The 17,282-nt window shown below is 45.0% G+C and overlaps 1 protein-coding gene across 1 annotated transcript in view; it reads right to left on the reverse strand.

Annotated features, from left to right (window-relative positions):
* The window catches only part of LOC311317037 (voltage-dependent L-type calcium channel subunit alpha-1C-like), a gene marked incomplete at both ends in the record, with an annotated part of 479,213 nt that overhangs the window by 74,272 nt on the left and 387,659 nt on the right, over positions 1–17,282 (reverse strand). Inside the window, one exon of the mRNA XM_084448035.1 lies at positions 4,150–4,253. Within this exon, the coding sequence (XP_084304161.1) occupies positions 4,150–4,253 (104 nt within the window). The remainder of the gene's footprint in view (positions 1–4,149; positions 4,254–17,282) is intronic.

Raw genomic sequence — 17,282 nt, forward strand, 5'->3', positions numbered from 1 at the left:
ATATAAAAATAAAAACTACTGACAAAAGCAAAACTATTATTACCTTGGTGTGTATGTGTGTGCATGTGTGTGTTGCAACTCTATTCTGTTCTCTTTCTATGCTCAGGAGCAGTAGAGGAGCAGAGCCTCAGTCTACCTCCCTGGTGGGTACTTGAAGAAATCAATGTGTGTGTTTGTGTGTGTGTGTGTGTGCGCGCGTGTGTGTACATGTACTGTATCTGTGATTGGGTGGTTTGTGGTGGCACCAAGGGTGTGATGCAATTACAGCAACACACATACAAACAAACATACACACACACAACAAATACACACACGTGCTCCACATCAGTGGGTTAGAGTCACAGTTAGAAAACACTCATCTTCGGTCTAAGTTGCTATGGGCCAGTTCCCCCTGACAACGATGAAGTCTGAACTAAGAGGCTCTAGGAAACCAGCCTCATCCTCACAATGTTCTACTCTCTCTCTCCCCCTCCCTCCCTCTCTCTCTCCCCCCCCCTCTCTCTCTCCCCCTCCCTCCCTCTCTCTCTCTCCCCCTCCCTCCCTCTCTCCCCCCTCTCTCTCTCTCCCCCTCCCTCCCTCTCTCTCCCCCCTCCCTCTCTCTCTCTCCCCCTCCCTCTCTCTCCCCCCTCACTCTCTCTCCCCCCTCCCTCTCTCTCTCCCCCTCCCTCCCTCTCTCCCCCTCCCTTCCTCTCCCCCTCCCTCTCTCTCTCCTCCTTCTCTCTCTCTCCCCCTCCCTCTCTCCCCCCTCCCCCTCTCCTCCCTCTCTCCCCCCTCCCTCTCTCTCCCCCATCCCTCTCTCTCCCCCCTCCCCCTCTCTCTCTCTCTGTGCTATGCTAATGAGTATACAGTATATAGTAGTCTTCGGCAGAGATGGCGACAATGACAAGACGACAACGGTTCAGCAGACATTAGCATACAGAGAGACAGACAGACACTGAGAGACAGACAGACAGATGCTGTTAGGCTCATACAGAGAGACAGACAGACACTGAGAGACAGACAGACACTGAGAGACAGACAGACAGATGCTGTTAGGCTCATACAGAGAGACAGACAGACACTGAGAGACAGACAGACACTGAGAGACAGACACTGAGACAGACAGATGCTGTTAGGCTCATACAGAGAGACAGACAGACAGATGCTGCTAGGCTCATACAGAGAGACAGACAGACAGACAGATGCTGCTAGGCTCATACAGAGAGACAGACAGACACTGAGAGACAGACAGACACTGAGAGACAGACAGACACTGAGACAGACAGATGCTGCTAGGCTCATACAGAGAGACAGACAGACAGACAGATGCTGTTAGGCTCATACAGAGAGACAGACAGACAGATGCTGCTAGGCTCATACAGACAGACAGACAGACAGACAGACAGATGCTGCTAGGCTCATACAGACAGACAGACAGACAGATGCTGCTAGGCTCATACAGAGAGACAGACAGACAGACAGATGCTGCTAGGCTCATACAGAGAGACAGGCAGACAGATGCTGTTAGGCTAACCCTAACTCATACAGAGCATTAGATAGATGCCACAACTGAAGCACATGGTTTGAAGCTTAACTTGACTCAAAGTGAAGAGAGGATTAATACAGTCTACACACATGACGTGGGAGGAGGAGGAGGAGGAGGAGGAGGTGGATGAAGAGGAGGAGAGGCAGACAGCTCAGGCTGAAGAAAGCCTGTAGTGGCCGTTAGTGGCCCTGGTCCTGGTCTGGTCCTTACCCGCTCAGAACACCCAGAACCAAGTTAAGCACAAAGAATGACCCTATGATGATCAGAGTCACAAAATACACCCACGGCCAGCCATTCCCTACGGCATCGTTGACCTGGGGGAGGGGGGTGGAGGGAGGGGAGGGGGGGTAGGGAGAGTTAGCAAAACAACATGGACTAACAGGCAACAAGACTCCACTGGGCTGGACTGGACCACCCCGCAGCACATTCTCTACTGCACCACACAACCACAATCCATCCCATAGTAGCTCTGGTTAACACCTGGTTACCACCTGGTCACCAGAAGACTGGCGAGTTGGATGTGTGATTTTCCAGCCTCTGGTTCAACCACCTGGGTGTGAATAATTGACCCCCCTGCTCAACGCTGCCTCTGGAGGCTGGGCAGGGTTAATACAGCCTGGATCCGCCCACTCCACCAGGTCACTGATCCTTGGTCTGGCGCTGCTACAGGAAGCAGCGGTTTCTCCCAGTAGAAAATGATCAGTCCAACGAACGCCGCAGGGGATGAGCGATCAGCGCCAAGGGCCCCATGGGATGTGGCTAGAGAGATAACCCTAGAGAGATAACCCTAACCCTAGAGAGATAACCCTAACCCTAGAGAGATAACCCTAACCCTAGAGAGATAACCCTAACCCTAGAGAGATAACCCTAACCCTAGAGATAACCCTAACCCTAGAGAGATAACCCTAACCCTAGAGATAACCCTAACCCTAGAGAGATAACCCAAACCCTAGAGAGATAACCCAAACCCTAGAGAGATAACCCTGACCCTAACCCTAGAGAGATAACCCTAGAGAGATAACCCTAACCCTAGAGAGATAACCCTAACCCTAGAGAGATAACCCAAACCCTAGAGAGATAACCCAAACCCTAGAGAGATAACCCAAACCCTAGAGAGATAACCCTGACCCTAACCCTAGAGAGATAACCCTAGAGAGATAACCCTAACCCTAGAGAGATAACCCTAACCCTAGAGAGATAACCCTGACCCTAACCCTAGAGAGATAACCCTAGAGAGATAACCCTAACCCTAGAGAGATAACCCTAACCCTAGAGAGATAACCCAAACCCTAGAGAGATAACCCAAACCCTAGAGAGATAACCCAAACCCTAGAGAGATAACCCTGACCCTAACCCTAGAGAGATAACCCTAGAGAGATAACCCTAACCCTAGAGAGATAACCCTAACCCTAGAGAGATAACCCTAACCCTAGAGAGATAACCCAAACCCTAGAGAGATAACCCTAACCCTAACCCTAGAGGAAGCAGCATCAGACTGAAGAACAGTGTAACAAGTTGACGTTCTGTCTGACGTCAGGCTAGCCGCCTGCTGCTCCAAGATCTGCTGAGCTGAGATGAGCTGAGATGAGCTGAGCTGGGCTGAGATGAGATGAGCTGAGATGGGCAGAGATGAGCTGAGATGAGATGAGCTGAACTGAGCTGAGATGGGCTGAGATGAGCTGAGATGAGATGAGCTGAACTGAGCTGAGATGGGCTGAGATGAGCTGGGCTGAGATGAGCTGGGCTGAGATGAGCTGAGATGAGCTGAGATGAGCTGAGATGAGCTGAACTGAGATGGGCTGAGATGAGCTGGGCTGAGATGAGCTGAGATGAGCTGGAGTCGGACAGGGAGATCAGAGTCCCTCTGTCTAGGGATTCAACCACACAGGGGAACTTTAATAACAACTCCATCAGCATCCTGCCTGACCTGTCTAAAGAGGAAGAGAGAGGGGAAGAGGGGGGAGAGAGAGAGAGCAGAAAGAGGAGAGAAAGGAGGGCGAGAGAGGGGGCGGGGGGGAGGGGGGGGTGAGGAAGAAAAGCAAAGATGAGAGAGGCTGATGGAGAGACGTCGGGAGGTAGGAAAGGCAGGTTCCCCTGTCCTGTTCAGAATTCTACCCCCTGTCCTATTCAGCGTTCTGTTCAGCGTTGTTCAGTGTTCTGTTCATGTTCTGTTCAGCGTTCTGTTCAGCGTTGTTCAGTGTTCTGTTCAGCGTTCTGTTCAGCGTTCTGTTCAACGTTCTGTTCATGTCCTGTTCTGTTCCATGTCATTAGCGTGTCATTAGTGTGTCCCTCTGTTATGGGCAGGCACCTCCATGCTCCAACAGGCTGTGACATCACTTCCCCCAGCAGCTGCAGCTGTGGCGATGATGGCGTCAGGCCATATCAGCATAATCCACAACTGCGCTGAGTTTAGCATACAGCAACTTGACCCCTGAAGCCTCCTCCTCACCAACCTGCTGACCCTTCCTCAACAACCTCAACACCCCATGTTGACCTGCTGGACATAGAGGTCCCACCCCCACCTCAACACCAACCAGGGCCCCTTGAGTCTTGTTGCCTGTTCATCCAACACAGCAAGGACACACACACACACACACATACACACACACACAGGCAGCTCTTACCCGCTCAACACCCCCAGAACCAGATTTAGAACGAAAAAGGAGCCAAAGATGACCAGACTGACAAAGTAGACCCAGGGCAGCTCATAGCCCATAGCATCCTGCATCTGGAGGAGGAGGAGAGGGAGGGGGGGAGAGGAGCAGGGTTAGAGGGGGAAGAGAGAGAGGTGGAGAGAGATGGAGAAAGATAGCTCCCTATCTTTCTCCCTCCCAGGGAGGGAGAGAGGGGAGAGATAGAGGAGAGAGACAGAAACAGAGAGGAGAGGCGAGGATAGGGGGGGATACAGTCATTGTTAGAAAAGAGCAGTGGCAGAAATGAGCAAAGCAAGGATGACGTCTCGGTATGTGTGTGTGTGTGTGTGTGTGTGTGTGTGTGTGTGTGTGTGTGTGTGTGCATGCGTGCGTGTAAGAGCAAGCTTGAGATCACTCGGAGATGGAGGCACAGCCAGAGACAGCGAGAGTAACAGAGAGGGGGTGTGAAGCCAGTAAACTGCCCCACTGTTCTCACAAACACAGACTCAAACACAGGTCACCCTCTTAAACAGGACCATGGCCAGACGATGGTGTTAAACGGCCAGATGGCTGCTACACTCTGTTCCTATCAGGGCCAAACAGGCCCCAGGCAGCTGTGTTCACAGACGGATTTGAACCCATATCCACCTGTCTACAAGTGTGTGTTGGCAGAAAGGGATTTGAACCCATATCCACCTGTCTACAAGTGTCTGTGTTGTCAGACAGGGGTTTGAATCCATGTTCACTTGTGTACAAGTCTCTGTTACTGTCATATTGAGTCCCCGACCCCCTGTCCATCCTTGCCTCAACACGCTGTGTTAACGCCTGCACGCGTGTGCCAGACAGCAGGGTCACGCTCATCTGTCAGGTATGCAGGGGAACACTTGAAGATTCCAGAAAAGTGGTTCTACTAAGGTCCAGTCAATGCCTGGAGCCTGATATGACTGATGGAAAAAATCAATCTGTTGACTTGTTTCTGAAATGCTGCCACCTTCCTCTGACAGTTGTGTGTATGTGTGTGTGTGTGTGTGTGTGTGAGAGAGAGAGAGAGAGAGAGAGACTGGAGAGAAGGACACTGGAAACACACCATTTATAATTTGGTAATTTTGTGTTTATGCTTTTATTCGACGTAGAATGTTTTTTTGAGCTAGTGTTCAGGGTAAGTGCCTTGCTCAAGGGCACAACAGGCAAAGATTGTCAAGTGGCATGGCCCGGTTTTGAACCAGAGTTCTAGTCAATATGCTCTAACCCAGTGTTTCCCAAAGTGTGGGGTGCGCCCCCCCCCCCTAGTGGAGCGCGGAGGTACTGCAGGTGGGGCGTGGGGAAAAAAAAGAAGAAAAAAAGAGTTCATTTGGAAAAAACGCTTGTGTCTTCATAAAGAGCACATTCAGAAACCTATATACGTTTTCTCACAAACGCTGTTATTGTCCATTGTTAAGGCATTGCAAGGCATTCGTGTTTCAGGCTAGGCTAGGCTACGTGTTTCAGGCTAGGCTAGGTGTTTCAGGCTAGGCTAGGCTAGGTGTTTCAGGCTAGGCTAGGTGTTTCAGGCTAGGCTAGGCTAGGTGTTTCAGGCTAGGCTAGGTGTTTCAGGCTAGGCTAGGCTAGGTGTTTCAGGCTAGGCTAGGCTAGGTGTTTCAGGCTAGGCTAGGCTACTGCAGATAAGCGAGAGAGGAGCAAAACTTTTAGGAGGCGTTACCTGGATACCTTGTTTTGTTTACATAAAATCTACATAAGTGGGCCACTCGAGTGGAAAGAGCCAGTATCAGCCCCTCCACAACAACAAACCACACGCGGGAGGGGGTCACATGGCCAGAGACCAAGGTGGCAGCTTATCGAAAAGGCTCTGATCAATCGTACACGATTTCATTTAAAACCCCTAAAATATAAAATATACTGCTAATTTGTTTAAAAGAACCTCTGCGGTGATATGTCAAAACAAACTGCAACCAAGCAGTGTGACATTTTTATGCAAGAATCCTGCTACAACTTCGCAGAAATCACAGAGTGGCACAGCTAAAGTTAGCGCTAGCGACATGGCTAATGTAACTGATGTTCTAAATGAACTGAAATCACTCCGGGAAGAGGTTGGACAATATTGACACCCGTCTGACTGGCATGGCTAACACTATGGCTGCGTTGGTCAGGCCAAGTGTTTCATGCTTGCTATAACACTCATGCAAGGGGTGTAGTTATCCTTATACACAGATCAGTAGCATTTCAAATCATTAAAACTACTACAGATTCATCTGGAAGATGCATTATTCTTCATGGTAATATTCTGTCACAAAAACTAAACGTTTTCTACGGGCCCAATGAAGACGATCCATCATTGTACCTTAGAGAGGCATTATATTATTGGCGGGGACTTTAACTGTACTCTTGACAAGTTGGATAGATCTACAGTCTCCATTGAGATCTATTTAGGTAGATTTGATAATTGCTCGAGATGGCGGTTACAAGTTTATTTGCTCAGGGATCCAACCTTTGTTGAATTTGTGGGGAAATGCATTGATAAATATTTTGAACCAAATACAGACAAAACCACAGCCAGTATTAGATGGGAAGCATTCAAAGCTGATATAAGGGGAGATATTTTAGTGAAATCCTTCTGATCGGCAACTCCACCTCGATTAGTCAGATTAGAAATAATCTAGAAAGTTTGTCCACCCTTGAAAAATCCCACGTCAGAAACCTTGGGGTCATATTCGACACAGACCTCAAGTTTGACAAGCAAGTGAGATCTGTGGTGCAATCCTGTTTTTTCCAACTGCGCACAGTATCCAAAATCAAGTCCTTCCTCTCCTCCAGCGACCTACGGAGGGTCGTACTAATGCTCATCTTCTCCAGACTGGACTATTGTAATGCCCTCTATGCCGGGGTCACCGACAAGACCATCCACAGCATGCAGCTAGTCCAAAATGCCGCTGCCAGGCTGGTGACAGACACTAAGATGAGGGAACACATTTCTCCTGTCCTCTCCTCCCTTCACTGGCTCCCAGTGAAGCGCAGAGTGAAATTCAAGATACTTACGTATGTCTTCAAAGCCCTCAATGGTCTCGACCCAGCTTAGATCAAAGATCTCCTGGACCAACCTACCAGCTTCAGGCCTGGTCGTCGGCTCAGATCTGACAACCAGATGACCCTGAAGGTCCCACGGTCAAAACTTGTCACAAAGGGAGACCGTGCATTCTCTGTGATGGCACCTGGGCTATGGAACAAGCTTCCTCTGAACATCAAGTCCGCCACCACCCTGGACTCTTTTAGAGCACATCTTAAAACTCACCACTTTGTCAAAGATGATCTATAATTTATGTCCTTGTCTTGTGTCTTAAATGTAGTTTCTTGATTATTTTGTGTCTCTGCAGTCCTTTGTTTTTGTTTGTCTCTCTTTGTACCCGGGCTGCGCCCTGGGCTGATGTAACAGTTTGTTGGGGGCGCATTATAAATAAAAATAACATAACATAACATTAGTTATTCAAGTTCTAAAACTAAGCGGCATAAACAGGAATTACAAACATTAGAAAAACAAATTAAAAGAGCTGAAACCGGAATTTATGACAATGGCCCTGAGAAATTACATGATCTGTCCATCTTAAGAGCTAAACATGATAAATTGACAACTGATAAAGTGGCTAAATGTTTAAAGGGGACAGCAAATGCAAAACGCCCTTTTTCAGTGTTTTTGCATATACATTTGAGTCTCTGATGGCCCTACTAATACACAAACGATCAGGTAAGACAACCCATTCATTTTGTTGTGGGTGGCGAAATGCAGAAAACCCAGCTCCCAGCTGGCGACTCAATTCGATCTATGCTTCTGACGTCAGAAGCATAGACTCATTATAATAATCCCACCCTCGTTTGAATATCTCCGCCTACCTGCCTCACCTGGCTATAAAGGTTTGCAGTGTTGCTGGCCTCGCAAGCTAGCATAATGTCTGCGTACCTTAAATGCTCTGTTCTTGGGTGTAATAACCAGCAGAAATCGCTACATCGTCTCCCAACCTCAGTGGATAGAAGAGCTGAGTGGATTAAGTTTATTTTTGATGGCAAAGTACCTGCTCAAGTTCCTAAAAGGCTGTTGGTCTGTGCTCACCATTTTTTGCCAGATTGCTTTGTCAACCGGGGTCAGTACAATGCAGGACACAGTCATCTCAACCTGGATGATAAAGCTATACCTACTGTCCGCGGAAATCATGCAGGAAGAGTAAGTAATTGTGCTGTTTCTCTTTGTCTAGGCTATAGCCTAGTACCAATGCTAGCTAGCTAATAACTACACGTTAGCCTCACCCCAGATGCATGTAACGTTAGTGAAGGACATTGGTAGGCTTATCGTTGATCTAGCGGTTAGTAAAACTGATCAAATGTTTAGATGTGGACATCATCGGATTCCCCTCTGCCAACAGAATCTAGCTTTCATTGTTTTGAGTCGAATGGTGTAACGTTAGCCTGGTATCGAGCTAGCTAGGCTAACCGTGTGCAGATCATGGGAGCACACGGTCGTGTCAAGTCGGGGAGAGAGGACAATGGAATTTGAGTGGAGATTGTCAAGACTAGCCAGCTAACGTTATGTTTTTGTTAGATATTGATCATTTTAGTAGCATCGCGTCGTCAACAGTCCTCGTTCTTTAGCCTGTCGACTGCAGTTGCCTGAGGTCCGATAGCTGCAGTCGTTGGACTGCTGTTAGACAGCAAATGTGAAAGTAAATGTAAGGATTCTATGTTGTATGATGTTGTGTTTGTGTAACCCTAGTGTAACATTCGCCATGCTCGGGCAAACTATGATTGCACCGCAAAACTGTTTCAGTATCGCAGCTACACACTCGCTTTCGTTCGCAATGGAATGACATCACAGAGTGGGCGTGGAGGAGGGGCAGCTCATTTGCATAGGAAAAAAACCCTCAATCCTTGTGATTTGGAGCGCAGCTCAAAATAGGCATATTGTGCTTGGTATAACACTCAATCCAAGTAGTATTTTCTGGTAAAATACTCAAAGACATGTATTGGGGACCCCAAAGACTTATTTTAAATGGTTGAAAATGTACATTTGCTCTCCCCTTTAATGTGGACTAGACAGACATACTATGACCAAGCTAAATGTTTAATGTGGACTAGACAGACATACTATGACCAAGGGGAACAAGCAGGTACATTATTGGCCTGGAAGAGAAAGAAAATACAAGCTGAAAGGGCAGTTAATTGTATAAAGTCATCATCTGGTCATTTGACTATGGATTCACTAGAGATAAATAATACTTTCAGAGACGTTTATAAGTTAAAGGACAATGCTCGTTTTTGACAACCTGGACCTTATTTACGACATATTATAAGACGTTTGACTCACCGAGATCACTTTGGTGTAGTTCGGAGGCATGTAGAAGAAATTTAAAATCCAGCACGAGCCAGTATATCCATGTAATGGCGGTGGTCGGGGCACTTAGAATGCAGTTTCTAAATCTATTTTCTGCCGCGAAACGGTTGTTTTCATCAATCCGTCTTGATGAATCGCTAGTTGTGCTTACATAGAGCATAGGCCTGTTGTGGTATTTCACATGCCTCTGTAATATGATCTTTAGAAACGTCTTTAGACACGAAATAGCTTCCCCACTTGCTCCAGCACGCATGCGCACAGCGTGCTGGAGCAACGATTGCGCGCTGTGCGCATGCGTGCTGGAGCAAGTGAGGAAGCTATTTCGTTTCGAAAGACGTTTCTAAAGATCATGGCATGTGAAAACCACAACAGGCCTATGCTCTATGTAAGCACAACTAGCGATTCATCAAGACAGATTGATGAAAACAACCGTTTCGCGGCAGAAAATAGATTTTTAGAAACTGCATTCTAAGTGCCCCGACCACCGCCATTACATGGATATACTGGCTCGCGCTGGATTTTAAATTTCTTCTACATGCCTCCGAACTACACCAAAGTGATCTCGGTGAGTCAAACGTCTTATAATATGTCGTAAATAATGTCCAGGTTGTCAAAAACGAGCATCGTCCTTTAACATATGATCTGAATGTACGGGGAATAGTACAGCTCAGAGTATATTTCTTGAAGAGCTAAACTTCCAGACTATATCAGGATAAGACAAAATAGCATTGGACAGTCCATTGACACCAAATGAGCTTTATGAGGCTATTGGGGATGTTAATAGCGGCAAAGCACCCGGACCTGACGGGTTGCCAATAGAATTTTATAAAACATTTAAGAAACAACTTGTAAGGCCACTCCTTGACATGTATGAGGAATCATTTATTAAAGGAACCCTCCCGGATTCATTAAGATTGGCTATCATTACCCTAATATTGAAACCAAACACGCCCCCAATGGAATGCTCATCTTACAGACCAATTAGTTTAATGGGATGTGACACAAAAATACTTTGTAAAGCACTTGTTAGAAGATTAGATGTGTATCTCCCTCATCTTATTATGGATGATCAACAAGGTTTTGTATTAAAAAGACAAGGTTATCATAATATTAGGAGGGTTATGAATATATTATATGTGAGGCATAGCACAAGAGATATGGCATAGTTATTATTAGAATGGGGTTACCTTTTTGAAGTACTAGCAAGATTCGGATTCTGAAACTTTCCTCAAATGGATTAGGCTGCTTTACACAAATCCAATTGCTGAGATCCATTGCTATTCACTTTAGCATTTGAACCTCTAGCTATGGCTGTATAAGCTCACACTGGGATATCAGGTATTACAATCGGGGGGATAAATTATTCCATTTCCTTATACGCGGATGATATCATATTTTTTCTGACAAATTTAAAGAAGAGTATTCCCAATCTGATTGGATTAATTTAATATTTGGGGGGTTCTCTGGATATAAAATGTATAATTCCAAGTCAGTATTAATGTTTCTTAATAAGGAAGAAAGACATTGCCCATAGTAAATACTCCATTTATGACAACTACTGAGAGTTTTAGGTATTTGGGTGTTAAAATCACTCCTGATCTCAGCGATATGATTCCAGCGAATTATGATCCCCTGGTTGATGGAGTAATTGAGTTACTAAAGCGCTGGTCTAAATTGCTCATATCCATGATTGGCCGAATAAATGTAATTAAAATGGCTATTCTACCCAAATTTGTATATTATTTTCAAACACTCCCGCTGCCATTGCCAAACATGTTTTACAATACAATTGACAAACTATTTGGTCAATTCATCTGGAACGATGGGAAAGCTACAGTAGGCTCCGCATTCAATTATTGTATCTGCCTTATGAGAGGGGGGGACTTCAACTTCACAATCTTAGATGGTATTACATGGCTGCCCAACTGACATCAGCTTCATATTATTTCTGTACGGCAGAGCCCCCTGCCTGGGTAGGCATTGAACAAAATTACATCCCAGATTTACCATTGAATTTGTATCCATATTCTTCGGATGTTAAGAGTTTGAAGAAGCATACAAGCAATCCTTCTCTTAAAAATAAAATTTCAGTTTGGCATGCTGCACACAAACATACATACAAACAGGCGACATGCCAGCACTGTCACAGTTTATTCCTATTTGGGGTAATGAACAGTTTGCACCTGGTATAAAAAATGAAGGATTTAGATCATGGAATATGAAGGGTATTCGGAAAATGATGGATCTTTACGTGGATGGAGTTTTGCTTTCATCTGACCAATTATGCCAGAGATATCAAATTTCTAAAAAAAATAACTTGAAGAACTAACACTTGCTAATTTAGAAGGAAGGGGCCATGTGTCTAAGTATTACAGCATATTGGTTGCATATAGCACTGAATCGGCACTAGATACATTAAATGCTTGGAAAATGGATATCCAAGAGGATATTGATGAGGGAGATTGGAAGGATGCTTGTTTAAAAGCACAGGCACATACAAACAATAAATACAAGGTTGAAATTATTGCAATATAAGTGGTTAATGAGAGTGTATATAACTCCAGTCAAACTTCACCATATGTCGGCTGATATTCCAGATGTGTGTTCTAAGTGTTTAGATGAGAAAGGCACTTTATATCACTGTCTATGGGAATGTCCAAAGATACAACATTTCTGGAAGGATGTCATAAAATATTTGTCAGAAATGTTTAATAGAAAAATACCTTTGGATGTCAAATTATGTGTGCTTGGAATATATCCGAATTACTTTGTACAAACACAGAAACAAACTAAATTGCTGGACTTTGGACTTCTTCAAGCCAGGAGGGCTATTGCACTATGCTGGAAGAGTATGGACCATGGATGTATTAATAGAACTGGATACAGCCACTCCATTCACTGGCCGCTATCAACAATGAAGCCCTATTGAACCGCGCCATCTTGGCAAATTTGTAGTCATTTGACTATTTCCGGTGACTTTTGTACTTGCGCAGTTGTGCTTTTCTGGCCTTCCGGTGACTTTTGTACTGCGCAGTTGAGCTTCTCTGGCCGACGCGCGTCCACGAAAAAGTTCACATTTATCTGAAATGTAGACGCACGTTCCCGGCTCTCTCGGCTCTCCCCGCTTTGATTTAGCAATGAAAACCGGCTTGCATATTAACCTGTTTTTGTCAAATATATCAATTGGAGAAATAATTTTTTGATCCTGGCATCTTAGTTTTAACAGGTTAAATATAATTGAACATGTTTTGTTTGCTAGTAGATGGTATTCATTCCGTTCGCGATAACGTTATTGCAGCCAGGCTAAATTCCTCCAGGAAGCCAGTGACCGGCGAGTTGAAGAGCTTCACTCCCCGCCAGCAGGAGCTTTGGCCGCCGCTACCGCATCTCGGATAACCCGCTGAGTTCGTGGCTGCTATTTCACACTCGCCCTTGATCAATCCCAATACCGATCCATGGTAACAATGAATCAATCGTTCAGATCAGATCGGCAGTGCTGCATGCATGTTACAACATCATTGTTACCTTTATTAACATAACCATAGCCTACATTTATCTCTCTAACGTTAGGCTATCCATCTTACACCAGTCGGCCATTCGATAGCTGGAAGCGGTGAACGCCAACGTTGACTGAAAACACCCAAACTCAGTGTATCGTTTCATCTTCATGCTACACATCAACTCCTTTACATTGTATGTGAATAAATTCCTGTTATTCGAAAAATATCCCATTTCTGTCCATTCTTGGAAAAGGCTAATAATTGCTGTCAAAAGATCACTCCAGTTTATCACCGTATCCCACTACCATTTCAGCTATGCACAGGAGGTTGTCTTGTGGTCATTTTCATTAAAAAATGATTAGCCTGATCAGTTTGTTGTATGTATTAAGCCCTTTTGAGCGTTTTGTGTGTGTGCATTGTTAAGTGTAAGCTTATGCAGCCTACTCCAAACTTTAATGGTTACAGCAGTCTTGTCGTCTACAAGCAACAGTCTCTGGCTTTGCATGGCAATTTATGTAGTATCATCCGAGTTCTACAAATGCTGTACTTTTTTGTACTGTAAGTAACCCCTCAATTATTCAATTTTACTGGGGAGCAGTGACCATAGCCTACTTGCCAACCCTCCTGACTTCCGCGGGAGATTCATAAATTTGAACTAGGTTGTGTAGTAGATAGGCTACAATAAATTAGGACAGATGCACATTTACTGAACAGCACAGACAAAAGTCGGACATTAAAAACAATTGCTCCATACACACATATATATATATATATATAATGTTTCACATTTCGTTTTAATGCTTTTAATGTCTAATTTGTAATGCTTTTAATGCCCCCGCCCCCCGCAATTTGGTTTGGAAATGCTCCCTATTTCTGAGGTCCCAAGGTTGGTGAGTATGGCAAGCTATAAGCTATTAATACAAGCATACCGCTCAAAAAGGGCTTAATACATACAACAAACTGATCAGGCTAATCATTTTTTAATGAAAATGACCACAAGACAACCTCCTGTGCATAGTTGAAATGGTAGTGGGATACGGTGATAAACTGGAGTGATCATTTGACAGCAATTATTAGCCTTTTCCAGGAATGGACAGAAATGGGATATTTTTAGAATAACAGGAATTTATTCACATACAATGTAAAGGAGTTGATGTGTAGCATGAAGATGAAACGATACACTGAGTTTGGGTGTTTTCAGTCAACGTTGGCGTTCACCGCTTCCATTTATCGAATGGCCGACTGGTGTAAGATGGATAGCCTAGTGTTAGAGAGATAAATGTAGGCTATGGTTATGTTAATAAAGGTAACAATGATGTTGTAACATGCATGCAGCACTGCCGATCTGATCTGAACGATTGATTCATTGTTACCATGGATCGGTATTGGGATTGATCAAGGGCGAGTGTGAAATAGCAGCCAGGAACTCAGCGGGTTATCCGAGATGCGGCCAAAGCTCCTGCTGGCGGGGAGTGAAGCTCTTCAACTCGCCGGTCACTGGCTCCCTGGAGGAATTTAGCCTGGCTGCAATAACGTTATCGCGAACGGAATGAATACCATCTACTAGCAAACAAAACATGTTCAATTATATTTAACCTGTTAAAACTAAGATGCCAGGATCAAAAAATAATTTCTCCAATTGATATATTTGACAAAAACAGGTTAATATGCAAGCCGGTTTTCATTGCTAAATCAAAGCGGGGAGAGCCGAGAGAGCCGGGAACGTGCGTCTACATTTCAGATAAATGTGAACTTTTTCGTGGACGCGCGTCGGCCAGAGAAGCTCAACTGCGCAAGTACAAAAGTCACCGGAAATAGCCAAGTGACTACAAATCTAGCCAAGATGGCGCGGTTCAATAGGCCTTCACTTTAGATTTCGAATCCTGGGGGCTTGGTATGGACGCTCCAGCATTGAGAATGCGGATGAAAGAGCTTGCTGATTGTATTGGACTAGAAAGACTGACATACATTGCTAAGGGCAAGCAGAAGGACTTTGTACAGCTCTGGGAACCATGTATGAATGTTATGCAAGCCGGGCATTTCAGCTATACCTAAATGGGAATTGTAAAATGTGGAAAAATGTTTTATTTGTATTAAAACATTTTTTTTTATTGATGCAAGTTGTGTGTGTGTTTGTTTGTTTGGGGGGGGGGGGGGGTGAATTGGGATAGGATGTTTTGGGGAAGAGGGTTGGGGGGTAAAACGTTTACGTTCTAATGTTTCTTACATCTTTTATATTGTAAGCAAAAATCAATAAACATATTGTGAAAAAAACACACACGCACACAAAAACAAACCACACGCAGACCTACCCCACTCCGCCTCATTGGAATAGATCAATCGGATTATTATATTATTTAAATTATTATTATTTGGGTTTGAGGCCTAATATTAGTAGTATAGGAAATGCCATGTTTGTACAATAGCCTATAATTAATTCTACCAATCTAGATGGGGCCCGGAAATATTTCCAATTGCCCAAGTGGGGCCTGATTGAAAAAGTTTGGGAACCACTGCTCTAACCATTACCGCTGGTTTTCAGTGATTGCAACCCACAATGAAAGCATTTGGTGACATGTACAATCTTGACCTAGCATCAGCTCAGAATGTTTACCAGAGAGGAACGGGAGAAAAGCTGAGGTTCCTCATGTTGCTGCTTCAAACTGAGGTGTGTAGTTGTGTCTAGTGTCTTTGGACGGTGTGAGGAATGCTTTAACCTGATCAGATCCTGTTTCTGAAGCAGAGAAAGCTTGATGAGCCCCCACCGATCCGTTCCTCCAGCAGCTATGGTCTCTGGTATGACTGGGAATCGAATCAAGAGCTTTCCAGCCTCCTGCTTGCCTGTAGTAGTTCTCTACTTACCCTAAAAGCATCAACTGTATCTTCTAAAATTATCTATTTACTGGTTTTTAGTTGGACCCTGAAATCCTCCCCATCTTTTATCTCCTAGACGCCTGGGTCAGCTAACACGACACCACGCCTGGGTCATCTAACAGACGACACCACGCCTGGGTCATCTAACAGACGACACCACGCTTGGGTCAGCTAACAGACGACACCACGCCTGGGTCAGCTAACAGACGACACCACGCCTGGGTCAGCTAACAGACGACACCACGCCTGGGTCATCTAACAGACGACACCACGCCTGGGTCAGCTAACAGATGACACCACGCCTGGGTCAGCTAACAGACGACACCACGCCTGGGTCAGCTGACAGACGACACCACGCCTGGGTCAGCTAACAGACGACACCACGCCTGGGTCAGCTAACAGACGACACCATGTCTGGATCAGCTGACAGACGACACCACGCCTGGGTCAGCTAACAGACGACACCACGCCTGGGTCATCTAACAGACGACACCACGCCTGGGTCAGCTAACAGATGACACCACGCCTGGGTCAGCTAACAGACGACACCATGTCTGGGTCAGCTGACAGACGACACCACGCCTGGGTCAGCTAACAGACGACACCACACCTGGGTCCATGTACTGTTTTCAAACACTTTCCTTTATCTCTTTCTGCTTAAATGTTCTTGTTTGGTGCAACGGAACACAGTGGGCTGTTCTTTAAATATGCAAAACCCATCCACACCTGATGCTCCAGGACTCCAGCAAACATTAAATTAACTGAATAATTCAGATAGTGAAAGTAAATATTATTCAGATAGTAGACTGAGAGTAATTCAGATGATAGATAGTGGATAGTAGATAGTATTCAGATAGTAGACTTACTCAAAACACTGCGCTCAACTAGAGAATGAAGACATGCATCCTGATCTCTCACTTAAAAGTGTATGGAGACAATTTTAGAGTTTAAAAAACCTGCATTGTTGAACCAATCTAAGGTCATTAGGACGGTCCTTCCTAACGGGGCAGTGACATGCAGAAACTGTGTGCTTATAAACACAGTCCTACTGGAAACATGACATCACCATATTATAGGTATTGTTGCACTTGCGGGGAACCACATTCATCTGTTAAAAAGACAATCTTTTATTAGGACAGGATTGGTCCATCTGGCCTGACGTGTCATTCATGATGGAGGCTGGATGACGTATACACGTTCTTGTTTGTCAGATGCTGCATGATGGTAATTCTGCAATAAAGTGTGTTTACATGACCATGATTACCATGATTAACCCGATTATTGGGAATGGTCGGACAAGACGTGTATGCTTCGAAGATGCATATGCAAGAAAGTGTCACAGTGTGTTTTCCAACAGGTTGAATAGCCTCTGCTGG

The sequence above is a fragment of the Borostomias antarcticus genome (assembly GCF_949987555.1).
Source record: "Borostomias antarcticus genome assembly, chromosome: 13".
In the NCBI taxonomy this organism is placed as follows: domain Eukaryota; kingdom Metazoa; phylum Chordata; class Actinopteri; order Stomiiformes; family Stomiidae; genus Borostomias; species Borostomias antarcticus.